The 15728-nt window shown below is 41.2% G+C and overlaps 1 protein-coding gene across 1 annotated transcript; it reads right to left on the bottom strand.

Moving 5' to 3' along the window:
• Positions 1-1886: 1886 nt before the first annotated feature.
• On the bottom strand, positions 1887-11541 carry LOC135093513 (lachesin-like). Its single transcript, XM_063992811.1, has 8 exons — positions 11280-11541; positions 9802-9932; positions 9236-9361; positions 7583-7739; positions 6717-6823; positions 5972-6111; positions 3698-3823; positions 1887-3122 (listed from the first exon to the last, which is right to left on the bottom strand). The coding sequence occupies exons 1-7, from the start codon at positions 11448-11450 to the stop codon at positions 3702-3704; spliced, it is 954 nt and encodes a 317-aa protein (XP_063848881.1). The 5' UTR covers positions 11451-11541; the 3' UTR covers positions 1887-3122; positions 3698-3701.
• Between the last annotated feature and the right edge of the window lie 4187 nt (positions 11542-15728).

Raw genomic sequence — 15728 nt, 5'->3', positions numbered from 1 at the left:
TAAACACTGGCAATCTCCATAGTTTATGAAGGTGCCTCTAAACTTTACTTCTCTTTATGCTTTTCATTGTGTTTATGCTAGCTATCCTCAATGAAATTCACTCCTACCATTATTTCTCGTCTCGTTTTTCTTGCTTTTTAACTCCACCGATAAGTTTTGAAGTCTGTCCTTTGTCAAAACTAACAATCTTTACGTTGTTTCTGTTCCTATGTATTCAGGAGTTACCTCACTGAATTACTCGACACTTTACACTTTGGTTTTCAGTTACTTAGCCAAGCTTTCCTGCTCTTACTTAGTCTCTTATTGTCTTGTCTTATATGCGTTCTTAATCCAACTCAATTACATTCTTCCTAGTGATTTTGGTATTCATAGTTGAAATTTCCCTCTTTATGCTATTTACTGTCTCATCTACACATTCTTAACTTTCTTCTAGTTTTGTTATTACCTGCATTTTACTCCTTAATTTTTAATATAATTTTCTTCCTCTTACAGTTATTGTCTATTCTCCACTCAGCTTCTTACTTCAGTCTCCTTCAAAGCTTCATGTCTTATCTCATCTCATCCCTTCACCGTTATAGCATTTTCTTACTCCACCAACATATTATCATCATCTAAGCTCTTCACTGCATTGCTCTCATCCTCAAGTCTCTTCCAAAGCCTCATCACCATCCTAGGTCATCTCCCTCATTGTCTTGTTCATCACCATCATCAAGTCCAGTGTCCTGTCAGTGTCAAGGCTGGCAGGGTATGTTCTATCCCATTCAGGAGTCTACTACAACATACACAAAGGTATGACAGTCAAGTCGCTTTTGTGTTGCCATGTCATTAGTTTTCATTCTCTATTCTAAAGATATATATTAAACTTCCGTTAGCGCTGTTATTGCATCCTGTTTACATGGTTTAGTTTAATATACTGCAAGTTAAACATTGGAATATTACATAATCATGAGTTAGAGATGAAGGAGTGTGAACTGACAGAGGCGTGGGAGAACTGAAGAAGAGAATACTGGCCTGCAGACTGAGACAAGGCAAGGCAGTGGGAGTGTGGCTTCTCACAAGGAAACTGCCACTCCTGCTTCCACTAACCGACAACATGGAACAGTCCCAACACTCCAGGGATAAACTTATATGACCCATTCATCAAGGACCCTCACCAAGTCACTGGTTTTCAGGGAGTCTACACTGATCACCACACCTCTTTGCTTACTCCCCTGCTACTCCAAAGTCTGAGGCAGGGTACTTCAGCACTGCAGCTTCCTCTATCTTCTATTCTTGTGTTCTTAGCCTTGCCTTGCCTGATATTTTAAAACACTTAAGCTTCCCATCAGAACTATTTTCAAAGGCCAGAGATGATTAACTGGGTTCTCATAAATGGCTTTTCCTATTGATGGTGCAGTTTGCTTGTCAAACTATCACCAGCATCATGAAAACTCCCTTGAAAACTCTAGCAACTTCCATTTCAGCCTACTGAAATTAGTCCAGATAAAATACCAAGATGTTTCAGAATACGAGACCTTTTGTCTGACACTGTGCTCAGCCACACCTCACAGGAAGAACACAAAGGCAGGTTAAGACAGGGATACATTTTACACAATAACCCATGAGAGAAACTATCATTTGACCTTGATAGGCACTGCAGGGGGCAACACATTCACTCATTCTCACACACACACACGCCTTATACAAAGCTAACTGGGAACGGTAAGCAAGTGGGAGTTACAAAAGTGATATGAGAAAGATGTGATATGAAGGGAAGGCCGCAAATGCTTAGAATAAACCACTGCAGTTGAGAGTCGCTGGGTGTCTCTGAGATCTTACAGTTGCTATGATAACTTGTTGCCTCCTGGAGTGGGCTGGACAGAGAGGCAGTGGTTGAGATGTAAAAATGCTGTGATATGCTTTAGTTTTTTCCAGTACCAAAATAATAAATATGTATTGTTCCTAGTCTTTTTTTTATAATCAGTGATGTTAGGTGATGTAATCTGCTTCCTATGTATTTACTGATATATATTAATTAGTGATAAAGAGGTCAGATATCTTTCTTTTTCTGCTTTTTCCTTCCCGTGTTGAGTGCAGGATTACGTGGTTTTCACAATGTTGTAAGTTATTGCTAAGGTGATACACAAACTCATATGATATATGTAAAACACAAATATCTGGATGTTACACTCAGTTATTCATCCTTTTCTAATTCACAAAATGTTACTTGAATCAGCCTCCCATCATTTGCTTTTAAGAATTTCTATAGTCTAGGTTGTCACATCATCCCCTCACTCAAATAATATCAATAAACTTCAATATTAAGGTAAGTATAGTTTCAGTTTTCATCATTGCACCTTTTTTTTTTTTTTTTTTTTTTAGTCAGTCTTTATGTTTGAAAAATCCTATTTGCTGTATCATCCCACACTAAAATAACTATTAATAAACTTCAGTGTCTTTGTCTATACAGTTCAGTTGTCATCCCTCAAAGTCCAGGCGGTCATTTAGGGCAAAGCAATGCCTAAAGTACCTATAACACATTTGTTGACCTGAAAGTTTAGTGCAACACACCACTTGTCTTTGAACCCTCCCCTGAACAACAAAAACACTTGTATTTTGAAGCCATCTACATTCAGCTGAGGATCTTAAAGGGTTAACCTACTTGTGGCTACATTAATTAACTAAACCCAAAAACCCTTTCCTTCCCAGAGAAAAAAAATAAATAAAACACCCATATATGTACACATACATTTGGATTCAGCTGTACTGTGCTATTGTGTATTTTTGAAATCTACAATACCCACAGCCTTATACTTTTCTATCTTGATGTCAACTAACCCTAATGGAATCCCACACAAGGTTTCAGCCACAGACAACATTCATGGCATCAAACACTTATGGAAATCTCTGCAACACTTCCAGCTATCTGGGTTAATAATCTTGCTTCCCCCTATGGAATCTACACCCAGGCTAGGGACATGATACAGGGCCTTGCAGAGGGACCTACAGCCCACCCATGACTGACAAAAGGGACAGGAGCAAGAGGAAGAAGGGGACAAGGATGGGATGGAGGTGAGGGGTGATGGTGCCTCCTGCAGTATACACCAGCACACCCTCATGGCGAATGTTGGGTACCAGGTGCTCTGTGAAGGGAAATGGAAATAGATTAATGACCTGATATGCTGGGTGAAGATGTACAGTTATGGTCAGTTGTAGTGAACATACAGTACATTCTTCCTAGTGTTCTCGCATGAAGTCTGATTAGCTGTGAATCTACAAATAGTCAGATTCTTTAGGTAAACTGTCATCAGATAAGGAGACTTTGGTTTGAGGAGGCAAATGCAACACACAGTGGAAGTAGGTGCAGGTTATTTCACTTCTGGCCATGACTGTACTGGTTTAAGGAGTTATTCAATTTTACTACATCTCATTAAATTTAAAGTATTGCCATTATAAACTGGTACTTCTTATGCTGGAAAAGTTACTGATCTTACTTAGCATCAAGAAGCAAGTGTATGTTTCAGTCACTCATTCCTCACACACACACATACACTCTCTCACACACACACACAATGCAGTAAACACTAACATCATAACAAGTGCTCAAGATCATAATGTGGAGTGCAACACATGCTTTATCTTCACCATACAATCCAGTCCAATCACACTACAACAAACTCCAATATGCATCTTGGTGGGGAGTCTAGATGCAGCCTACCTCCTTAGTTCCTGAGGAGGATAGCGGCAAAGAGGGCGAGGAGAGTCAGTACGGAGGGCGTGGGCGTGTAGGCGGCAGAGTAAGTGAGGGTGCCACACGCTGGGGGGCACACCGGCGTGGTCGTCTCTACAGCAAGCCAAGGAGAGAGAGGGAAGGGGAGGGACAGAGGGAGAAGAGTCAGTACTGGAGCAAGACGAGCTACGCAGGCTGGCTGGCTGGCTGGTGGCTGGCTGGGCTACCTGGTGATCTTTCTTATGTTATTTTTTGCTTGTCCATGCTTTTTTACTGACCCTAAATCATGTCCTGGGTGATTTTTTTTTTTTTTTAGTAAAGTGTGCCATCTAAATTTAGTAATGAAACGGTACTTGTCTTATCATTATTTGTTCTTTTATTGTCCTTATTTACAGATTTGGATATTTGTACTGGGTGATTTTAAGTGTGCCATTAAAATTTAGCAGAGAAGTGTACTTGCCTCATCATCATCATTATTCTTTCTTTTAATGTAATTTTACAGATTTGGATGTTCATATGTCTGGATGTCAATTCATTACATTTATTGGGTGACAGTGGTGGCATTTCATATTACAATGTCTCCTGTCCTGATACACTGAGGCATTGATCTAAAGGGAAACCATGAGAGGGAACAGCCAGGACCTGAACCCTTGACAGAACACTCAATGCGCCCAACTGACTTGGCTGTGACTCGATACCATTCAACTCATGAATGGTGAAAGCCAAGTGAATGTCTCTCAGCCTGGTCTGTCCTACCACAACAAAAGTACAGGACAGATTAAAGAAAATATGATCAGTTGTATGAATTATCCATCAGAAGTTTGGTAAATATAAGAATAATTGCACAGACCTAATTCATTACATTTCACAACTGACAGTTATGAATATTTAAAAGGAATAAGATTGAGCACTTCATATACTCTTAATCATCACCCTTACAATGGACAGGAAGACAGGAAACAGAATACTTATGTAGAATTCATTACAGTGAGTTATGGCAGTGGAGACATTTCATAACCAAACAAAATGGGCTCTGAAAAGCTCTCATGTCCCTTACTGCCTCCGTTACACAGAGGTCTTAAGACACCTCTAATCTTGGCTAAACATTTTGGCTCTTCTTTAGGGATTGGCACCTCACTAGACCTTTCTTTATACATATATTTTGTTGCCATTAGCCAGTGCCCCTCTTACACAAATGACTGACAGGTTGAAGAGACCACAAGAACAAGATCCAAATAACTCTGATTCCATGGACAGTAAAGCAGCAAAGAGTAACATGAGGATGCACTTTCCTCAGCATACCAGCAGCATAAGAGTAGCTCACTGCAGCATGGCAATTATCATGTATGGTCAACCTTACTCTCTCTCCTTACAACATGCAACAGTGACGGGAGGAACACAGGGAGTCTTAGAATGGCACACTCTAGTTCGCTTCTTGTCATTCTTAAGGTTCTCAGAAAGTGTTGGGCTTAGTGATGCACGAGTCTATAGCTTCATGCAACTAAGACTCCTCCTTGCATGCTTTGTTATGTTATCTGTGGCAAGAGTGTTCCATACTGTCACAAAATCAATCGTGTCTAGGTAAAATACATAGTAACGTTATTATTATTATTATTATTATTATTATCATTATTATTATTATTATTATTATTATTATTGAAACTACACTTAATTCTGCAGTGACTAAGAATTCGTTAACATATTAAATAGTGGTTTGTTTTATATTTCTGTAATCTTGGAAAATATGACTCTTGTAGTATACTATTTCTAGTTTATGTAATGGTATGTTTAATGTATGTTTTGATTCTAAAGCACAAAATACAATAAAGAGTAATAGTAATAATCTCTAGTTCTTAATCATTCTCCTTTAATATATTGTACCTACTTCTATTCATCTGTTTTGCTGTTAAATATCTCACTTTATTACTTTTCTACTCTTCCAAACTGCTCTAAAATATTCCTGTGTTTTTGTCAATTCTGTTGCTATTCTATTCAATTACTTCCTTTATTTTTTTTTTACTTTCCAATATTTTCTTCTAGCATTACTTCTTTACATCATTCAATTATTTAATGCATTCTAATCTGTTCTAATACTTCTGTGTTTCATCAATTCAGTTGCTATACTATTCAATCAGTTTCCAATTTCCAGTTCTAATATTACTTCAATGCATTCCAATCAGCAGTTTTAATATTCCTGTGTTTATTCAGTTCTATTGCTATTCCAGGCCTTAGCTCTCTGCAGGAGACAATTAAGGGGCTTACCGATGAGGGTGACGATGGCAGAGGACTGGCCCAGCTTGTTGGTGGCAGTGCAGGAGTAGTTGCCAAACTGACGCTTCTCGATACTCAGGACTCGCAGGGTTGTGTCTGTGTACTCATCAGCCGTGGCAAACTGGGAAACTCTGCAAATGTGTGGGACTGGCTTAATGAGTGGACTCTGTAATTGTATGTGACTGCTCTATCTACTGGCTTGAGAAGGCTTAAGTTTCTCCACATGTTTCTCCATATGTTTTTAATGCTTCCTTGATTCTGGTTGTTTCTGTTTGTCTGTAGTGGCAGTGATTCAGATTTTCAAAGGTCTTTTTATGGTTCTCTATTATTTGTTGTTTATTGAGGTTTTCTAGAGTGTTTTCATGATTCTAGTGATAGTTTTACCAATTCTAGTGGAAGACTGGTTTTCAGAGATGTTTTTATGATTTTAGTGAGAGTTTTTAAGATTGTTTTCATGACCCTAGTGAGAGTTTAACAGGTGCTAATAGAAGTGATCATTAGAGTTTTCAAGAGTGTTTTCATAATCTTACTGGCAATGTGACAAAGCTTCTGCATAATAACCATATGAAAAACTGACTAATCATCTCCATGGCATTTGAAAACACTTGATTAAAGACCAAAGTATTGGAAAACAGACCCAGAACACAAGAGCATAATAGTGTCACACCTGCCTTTGGAGCATGAGAGATGAATGGCAGGGTAGATAAACAAAATGCCATCACCATCACCACCTCACCTATAGTGCTGGTTGTTAACGATGCCCTCCTGCTTGTGGAACCAGGTGATGGCGGCAGGTGGGTATGCCTCCACATGGCACTCTAGATCCATGTTGTACTGCAGGGCCTGTGGAAGGGAGGTGGAAGTGTTACACCTGGATAATACAAGATATGTACTGCAGGGCCTGTGGTGGGAAGTAGAAATACATCTAGTTCTGTTATGTATTGAGGTTTGGTTTTGTGAGAATCTGTATAGTGTGAATCTGTCTTTACATTAACCCTTCAATTGTTATTCAGTACATCTTTTCTTAATTACTTATCACTCTGAGACATCTTACTTGTTCTACAGACATCTCCATTTAAGAACTGAGTAGAAATTGCAAAATCTATTCTTTTAATCCCTACTTCCTTGTAAAGATCTCATGCATTACTTCAGGGGGGTGCTAACTGTTTTGTATCATAGTGAAAGAGTTAAGTATAAAAGGTTAGGTTCTATTACTCAGTTTTGACCTCCACCCAAAGTTAGTCTTGGCACCTTTCCTGCACAACAATGCATTCAAGGTGGAAATATAACACCTGGATAAAAGATATACAGAAAGATACATAAACACTAGATAACACCTAGACAAAAGACATAAGAAGACAAAAGAAATAAAAAGAAAGAAAGGGTTATATATGCCTTAGATCTAATAACACTTGAGAAAAAACAGATAATAACAGAAATAAAAGAAGTATGGAAATATAATCTTTTACACCCTAAACCTCAATTCTACATCTGCAAAATTAATTAGCACACCTTTTTACATCCTAAACCTTCATTTTACACCTACATGCAAACTAACACACTTCTCACACCTGAACCTTTCACCTTTACCCACTGACTCACCTGGTATACTCTGGGGCGGATTGCCTTCACCATGGGGGCAAACTCCACCTCCACGTTGATGTTCCGCCTCGCCCCTCGCCCCACCTGGTTCTCAGCAATGCAGTAGTAGGTGCCACGGTCCTCCTTGCGAATGTTGGCGATCTGCAGTACATTACCCCTGGCAGAACAAGAGAGAGTGAGTGGGGGTTCATCCTGAGAGAAGAGGTGTGAGTGAGGGGTGACCCTGAGAAGAGGTGTGAGTTGGGAGTGACCCTGAGGGAAGAGGTGTGAGTGGGGGGGGGTGACCATGAAAGAAAAGGTTTGAGTGGGGGATGACCCTGAGAGGTGAAAGAACCATAGCCTATTGAATTAATCTGAACCTAACCTAACCCAATCTTACCTAACCTAACCTTGCCCTCAATGAAAATGCTAATGTTATTTCAATATTATGCAAATTTTCTACAGCTTCTGATCCAACAATAAAATGATATTGAGTTTAATGATGGGATTGGATACAAGCATGAAGGGGCAGGGAAGAGATAGAGGAAGGGTAGGTGGAGAGAAAAGGTATCCAAGAATATGAAGTGGGTGGTAAAGTCCCTACAGATTCTACTCCTATAATAAAATGATCCTAAGTTTAATGACAGGAGTGGATAAGGCACTGGGATAGGAGGAAAGAGAGGAAGGGCTAGTGAAGAGGAAAGGTATCTAGGAATAAGAAAGGGAAGATATAAGCTCCTACAGATAATAAGTTAATTATCGTATAATAAAATGATCTTTAATTTAACAATAAGAAAGGATACAAGCATAAAGGAACAAGAAGAGAGAAAGGAAGGGTTAATGGGGGAGGAAAGGTATCAAGACAAGTGTGGGGGAGGGTAAGAAGACTAGGGACATTAAATTAAGGTTGCCATCAGGCCCGGATGCCCCAGCTGACAGCCACACCCCGCCCTGCCTCTCATCTCATTACTGTCACTGTCCCTCCCTCACCACTACGGCTGACCCCTGCTTCCTCCTCCCACACCCCACGCTGCTACTCCTTCACGCCTCACTTCATCACTTTTCGTTCTCCTCTTCCTTCATGTATCTCTTTTATCGTTACTTTTTGTCCTATTCCTTCTTTTATTTTTGTGCTTTTGTCGTGCTCGTCCTTCATGTTTCTGCTTCTTTTGTCTTCTTTTCTCTTTGTCCTCTTTTCCTGTTTGCTTTCTTTTCTCACTGCCATGTTCCCCAGTCATTTCTTCCATTTTATCGTTATTTTTCGTTCTCCTGTCTCCGTCTTTGTTCTTATGATTAATTTATCTTTTTCGGCATTTTTCGCTTAATTTCCTTCCTCCTTGTATCTTTCTCCTTTTCCCCTTTAGCTCATTCGCTCATATTCTTAAAGTATCTTTTTCCTCTTTCGCTCTATTTCCTCCTTCCTACTCATCTTTGTTCTTTATCTACTCATTCTATCCAATCTTCCTATCATAAATTTCCTTTGGTATCACTTCTCCCCTTAATTTTCTTCTTTGTCTTCGTCCTATTTTTTTTCCTTGTTTTTTGCTCTCGCCACATATTCTCCTCCCTCTTCATTCTCCTCTTTCTTCCTTCAGTATCACTTTTTTTTTTTTACATGTCTACCTTCCTTCTTTCTTCGTCCTCCTCATTTTACCAGAGTTCTGCACTCATTACCTGTAGATGGAGCCGCCAGTGGGCAGGATGGCGTTGTTCTCCCTCCTCCAGGAGATATCAGGGATGGGCATGCCCCCAGCGTAGCAAGAGAGCTCAACACTGTCGCCTTCACTCGCCACAACGGACCTGAAGAAGGAACCAACACAATAGAAGGCTTGGGAATGTGCGTGTGTGTGTGGTGTGTCATGAAAATGTGAATTAGCTTGCGTGAGAGAAAATTATAAATTTGCGTGCGTGTTAATGTGTGTTGAGTGTGTACTGTGTAAAATATAGATATATTTGAGAGTGTGGGAGTCTTAGATAAGAAAAAAATTAGTTTCATAAGTGTGTGTGAAGAGGTATAGTATGTTTATCCGTGTACTAAAACAAAAGCACATTTCAGAGTACTGGATGAAGAAAAACGCGCTTGAGTAAATCTAAGCACGTTTTGAATTAAATATATACATTTCAGAGTATTGGATGAAGAAAAAAAAGACATTTAAGTTTTCCATATTAACATACACAGTACTGCCATCACCACCACCACCGCCAGGACGAGGACGACAAGGGTGATTTAATGAACTAACCGCGTGGAGTTGTCGGAGATGACTGGCGGGCGGCGCACCAGCAGGTCAACATTGGCGGTGATCCTGTTGTTGATGCCGATCAGCACTTGACACATGTACTCCCCTCCGTCACTCTCCTGTATGTCCTTGATCTGTTGGGAAGAAAAAGAAGGTGGTAATGGTGGTGGTGGTGGTGGTAGTAGTAGTAATAATAGTAATAGTAGAAGAAATAGTTGTAGTAGTGTAGTCGATCTGTTGGAAAAGAGGTGGTATAAGTGTAGTAGTAGTAGTAGTAGTAGTAATGGAAGTATACATTGTTTCAGAAATTTAGTTGTGCTCTTCACTTTAAACGAAAAAAAATGTAGACTATTTCAGCTGAGATACACTAACTCTCTCTCTCTCTCTCTCTCTCTCTCTCTCTCTCTCTCTCTCTCTCTCTCTCTCTCTCTCTCTCTCTCTCCGCTAAAGCCCGCACACAAACACATATTTCCACCAGTCTAAGCCATCACGCGGCAACACTCAGCGAGACGGACAGCTAAAAATTATCGCTTTACCCTCATAAAACCCGAGCCATTCCTGCAACATGTGAGGGAGATAGGCGCCCTTTGTCTCTCTCGGTGTAGGTGGATGCCGTGCCTGCTGAAACCCGCCTGCATCCGTATTCATCCACACACACACACACACACACACACACACACACACACACACACACACACACACACACACACAGACACACACACTTCCGTGGGGTGATATTTTTTTTTTTTTCGTCTTTTTTATTGACTGATTGATTGTGTGTGTGTGTGTGTGTGTGTGTGTGTTTCTTGTTTGTTTTGGTGTTCTTTTTTGTTTTGTTTTGTTTTTGTCACGTGAAATCTCTCTCTCTCTCTCTCTCTCTCTCTCTCTCTCTCTCTCTCTCTCTCTCTCTCTCTCTCTCTCTCTCTCTCTCTCTCTCTCTCTCTCATTCCCTTGTTTTCCTTCACATTTTTTTTTTCCTTTCTTTCTCTCCCCTACTGCTCATTTGGTCTTTTTTTATCTTTTTATTTCACTTTGCCCTCCTCCTCTTCCCTTTTTTCTTTTTCACTTTGTCCTTACCTTTTGAAGATGTCCAACTATCTATCTAAATATCTATCTATGTATCTAGATATATCTATGTTTATCTATCTATCTACTTATCCAACTAAATAACTGACAACTAAATAACAAATAAACAAACTTACTAAGAAAAAAAAATTCTATCTTTCTATCTATCATTCAACTTTTCAATAAATCAATCACTCAATCAATCAATCTATCTATCTATCTATCGTCAATGTATTTATCTGTATACCTGTTTCTGTCTACCTGTCTACCTGTCTATCTGTCCGTCAGCCTCACCTGCAGAATATAGGTAGAGGATGCCTTGTTCGTCTGTCTGTCTATCTATCTGTCTGTTTATCTATCTACTTACTCATCAACCTATCTATCTATCTGTCTGTCTGTCTGTCCGTCCGCCTCACCTGCAGGATATAGGTGGAGGATCCCTTGTCATGCCTCAGGGAGTAGCGGGAGTCCCTGATGATAAGTCCCGGGCCGGTGGAGATGGGGAGGTCCTGCACGCCCCCGGTCCCCCTTTTGACCCACAGCACGGGGTAATCCTGGGCGTACTGCACCGAACACTCCAGCTGCATGCTTGACCCGATGTCCACCACCTGCTCCTTCGTGATCCAGCTGATGGATGGCGTGCGAACTGCCAGCCCTGTGGAGAGATGAGGTGAGGTTGGTTACTTTGGTGTGGTTTGGGTTAGGTTTGGTTTTCCTTAGGTTAGAGGTTAGGTTAGGCCAAGTTAATGTTTGAAAAGGAGGATGAGGAGGAAGAGAAGGAGGAGAATAAAAAGAATGAGGAGAAAGGATGACTAATAAAAAGGAAAGAAGCAAAAGAAGGAGGAGGAGGAGGAGGAAGACGAGGAGAATGAAGGAGCTAAAGGAAGATAACAAGAAACGGGGGTAAGAACGTGAGCACAAAGATAACACGAACAAGAAGAGAGGAGAACACGAGGAAGCATGAAATACGGTGAATGGAGGACAAACAGATGAGGGAGGAATGAGAGGGAGAGAGGAAAAACAGGCAGAAGAGGAGAAAGAGGAAGAGAGTAAGAGAGGAAAGGGAGAATAGTTTACACAGAGTTGAAGAAGGGAGTAGCTCTGTTCTGAAGGGAAATGAGATTATGTTAATTAGCTAGGGGATGAAGGAGAGGAGGAGGAGGAGGAGGAGGAGAACGATCTGGCCGAACGAAATGGAGGAGTGGACTTGAAGTGGAAAGGTCTCCGTAATTCCGTTTTCCAGAGAGAGAGAGAGAGAGAGAGAGAGAGAGAGAGAGAGAGAGAGAGAGAGAGAGAGAGAGAGAGTAAAGAGAAAGCGAATGAAAATTAATCAAATGCAAGACCAAAAAACAAATGAATAGCAAGAGTTTCCAAGGCGTGGCATCTCCTCCTCCTCCTCCTCCTCCTCCTCCTCCTCCTCCTCCTCTTCCTAACATAAACATCAATCATTAATTTTCTTCACATTTCCCTGTCAGTATTTAAAATCAACACCCTCTTCTTTTTCTGCACATACACACGAACACACACACATACACTTAAAATGGTGACAGCGGTAGGATTCCCAATGCCCCCCCCAAACACACACACACATACACACACACACACACACACACACATACACACACACACACACACACACACACACACACACACACACACACACACACACACAGAGGCAGGCCCAGGGAAGGAAATGAACAAATAGGAAGACCATTCATAAAAAGAGGGACGAATTGAGAGATGAATGCAGTAATTGGCACAGCGGCGCCCTCCCTCGCCAGATGCGGGTGATAATGCACTGCGGGAGGCGACGAGGACGCGCGGAGGGCGTGAGGGAAGGGCAGGGGCGTGAAGGAAGGACAGGACACACAGGGCGGGAGGAAGGAAAGGGGGAGATGAAAGGAAGAAAGGGAGAAATAGGCGAGTGTGTAATGAAAGGGAGAGGTTGGAAAAAAAGAGCAAAGAGAGAGAGAGAGAGAGAGAGAGAGAGAGAGAGAGAGAGAGAGAGAGAGAGAGAGAGAGAGAGAGAGAGAGAGAGATACAGGACATATGGCAAATCGAACTTAATTAACTCACAAACAACACAAAGAACGGAACAATTAAACAGTAACAACAACGACAACAACGACAACAACGACAACAACAACAACAACAACAGTAATAACAACAACAATAACAACAATAACAATAACGAGAACGAAACAGTTACAGTACATTGGACAAAAAATAAGTGAAATATGAATAACTGAAAACAGAAATGCAAGAGAAGAAGAAGAAGAAGAAGAAGAAGAAGAAGAAGAAGAAGAAGAAGAAGAAGAAGAAGAAGAAGAAGAAGAAGAAGAAGAAGAAGAAGAAGAAGAAGAAGAAGAAGAAGAAGAAGAAGAAGAAGAAGAAGAAGAAGAAGAAGAAGAAGAAGAAGAAGAAGAAGAAGAAGAAGAAGAAGAAGAAGAAGAAGAAGAAGAAGAAGAAGAATGCCAGGCAGGCCTCAAACGTAGCAAAGAAAAGGAGGAACAAGCGGAATTAGAGAAAAAGAGATAATGAAGAAAAAAAGAAGAAACAAAAATGAAAGACAAGAAAGAGAGGAGATACAAACTAGAGAGAGAGAGAGAGAGAGAGAGAGAGAGAGAGAGAGAGAGAGAGAGAGAGAGAGAGAGAGAGAGAGAATGAAGAAGAGAAGCGAGGACACGAGGAGAGACGAAGAGAAATGGGAAAGGGTGAGGAGGGAAGAGAAGGAATGTTTTGAAAATATAAAGGTGAATGAAGGAAGGAAAGAAGGAAGGAACCTTGAGGGAAAACAATAAAACCCACAAAAAAAAGGACATTGAAAGATAAAAATAAAGGAAAAGGATATAGGTTAATAAGTGAATGAGAGGGAAAATGAAACAAAAAGGAAAACGAGAGGAAAACCTGGATTTGTTATGAAGTGACTGAGGGGGAAAGGAAGCTGGAAAAAAAGAAGGGAAACAAGCAGGACAGGGGAAAGAAGTGAGCGCAGGGAAGAGGGGAAGGGATGAAGGGAGAGGGACGTGAAGATATGCTAAGGGAACTGGTGTGAGGGGAGAGGAATGAGGGGATGTGATATAAACGATGGATTCCTATCACGTAAGTTGTGAGGGGAAGCAGACAGGATTGGGACCTATTGAGGAGAGGAGGAGGAGGAGGAGGAGGAGGAGGAGGAGGAGGAGGAGTAGGAGGGGGAAAAGGGGGAGGAGGAGGAGGAGGAGGAGATTAATAAAAGGAGGAACAGTTGGAGAGACGAGAAGGAAAAACGGTAGGGAGAGAGAGAGAGAGAGAGAGAGAGAGAGAGAGAGAGAGAGAGAGAGAGAGAGAGAGAGAGAGAGAGAGAGAGAGAGAGAGAGAGACTGACTACTCTGTGTGTGTGTGTGTGTGTGTGTGTGTGTGTGTGTGTGTGATCTACACTAATATTCTACATCCTCTGTTCTGTACTACTCTCTGTGCCTCCTCCTCCTCCCTCCTCCTCCTCCTCCTCCAGCACCTCTTCCTCCTCTTCTGAGATAACAAACGTTCAACTTTTCTAAACATATCCTAATTAACATCTCTCTCTCTCTCTCTCTCTCTCTCTCTCTCTCTCTCTCTCTCTCTCTCTAACAAGCAGTGCACATAACTACCCTCTCAGTAGTCAACATTAAATAAGATTAAGAAAGTGCCAAGAGAAACACAAGCCGTCTCATGACCTTGGAAGTCAAACACAACCATTCGTCTTAGCAACAACTCTCTCCCTCATCGTAACTTGTCTGCTTGGGTTGTCTTTTGCTAACATCGAGGTCACTGCGGTACTGCCTGGGTGCACAGTGGCGGGCATAACTTGTGTCCTGCTTCATCGCCATGGTGAACCGTAGCCAGCTCAGGGTGGAAGGTTTGAATATCAGTGCGTCGCGAGGAAAGGAGTGCGATGTGCGACCTGGTTACGATTCATTATGTCGACGAAGCAGGACACAACTTATGACCGTCACTGTACATGAACAAAAAATAAGGTTACTTTAATATTTGCTAAGCTATACAAGTTTTCAAAGACACTAGTACAAAAACTTAAGTCTTTTAAAAGTAGTACGTGATAATGGAAAGGTTGGCAAAGCAGTGAGAAGGTGAAATCTTCAGTCTTCTAAGCTCAGTCCTCGCCAGCATCTTTCAGACACTAAGCAGTATCTCCAGGCCTTAATTCCCTCATCCGGTCAGCATCATTTTCACTTTTTAATGATTTTTCAGGATAAATCTATATTCTTTTTTAGGAATTCTTCGGAAATATATATACAGCGATGTGCTTCTTTTATCATATCATCACGTTAAGATAGATGTTATATATTCACGTCTAAACACTCAATAATAGTCTCTCCAGTCAGCACCAGCAGGATAAGGAACGGTGATGAGATGTCGAATAAACGTAGATGAGATGTAGAGTATACGTGTCGAGGGACGGTTGTTAGTGTCGAATTGATGCCGAGCTGGAGATGTCACAAAAATATCAAGTGGGAGATGTGGAATAGATGACGAATAGGAGATTAAGAGATGTCGAATAAATGTTGAACGGGCATCAATCGAGTGGGAGACGTCGAATAAACACGAAACGACCACATCGCTACAGTCAAAATGGATGAGATATTAACATGTCGAGTAGATCATGTCCAGCAGAAGAGCAAACCCTGGTACTCGACACGCCCCTCAGGTCTACAAGGGAGAGAGAGAGAAAAAAGGGAGGTAGGGGGATCGAGGCCACACGAAGGGTTCTCTAACGCCTCCCACACCCCGCGAGACCTTAAGTGTAACGCGGTCATTTCCATAACAACAATGACATCAATGGTAACATGATCCTCTGGCGTCCTCTTGTGGTGGCTGAGGGTTAGAGG

This window comes from Scylla paramamosain, chromosome 43 (genome assembly GCF_035594125.1).
Source record: "Scylla paramamosain isolate STU-SP2022 chromosome 43, ASM3559412v1, whole genome shotgun sequence".
NCBI lineage: Eukaryota > Metazoa > Arthropoda > Malacostraca > Decapoda > Portunidae > Scylla > Scylla paramamosain.
This window is presented reverse-complemented; position numbering and strand designations above follow the sequence as displayed.

Excerpts from the sequence above, each read along its gene's own strand:
- LOC135093513 (XM_063992811.1), bottom strand. The coding sequence starts at position 11,450 with ATGCAGCTGGAGTGTTCGGTGCAGTACGCCCAGGATTACCCCGTGCTG. Across the intron at positions 9,933-11,279 it reads CCTCCACCTATATCCTGCAG|ATCAAGGACATACAGGAGAG; the intron begins GTGAGGCGGACG and ends TCTTCCCAACAG. Across the intron at positions 7,740-9,235 it reads ACTGGCGGCTCCATCTACAG|GGGTAATGTACTGCAGATCG; the intron begins GTAATGAGTGCA and ends TTGTTCTGCCAG.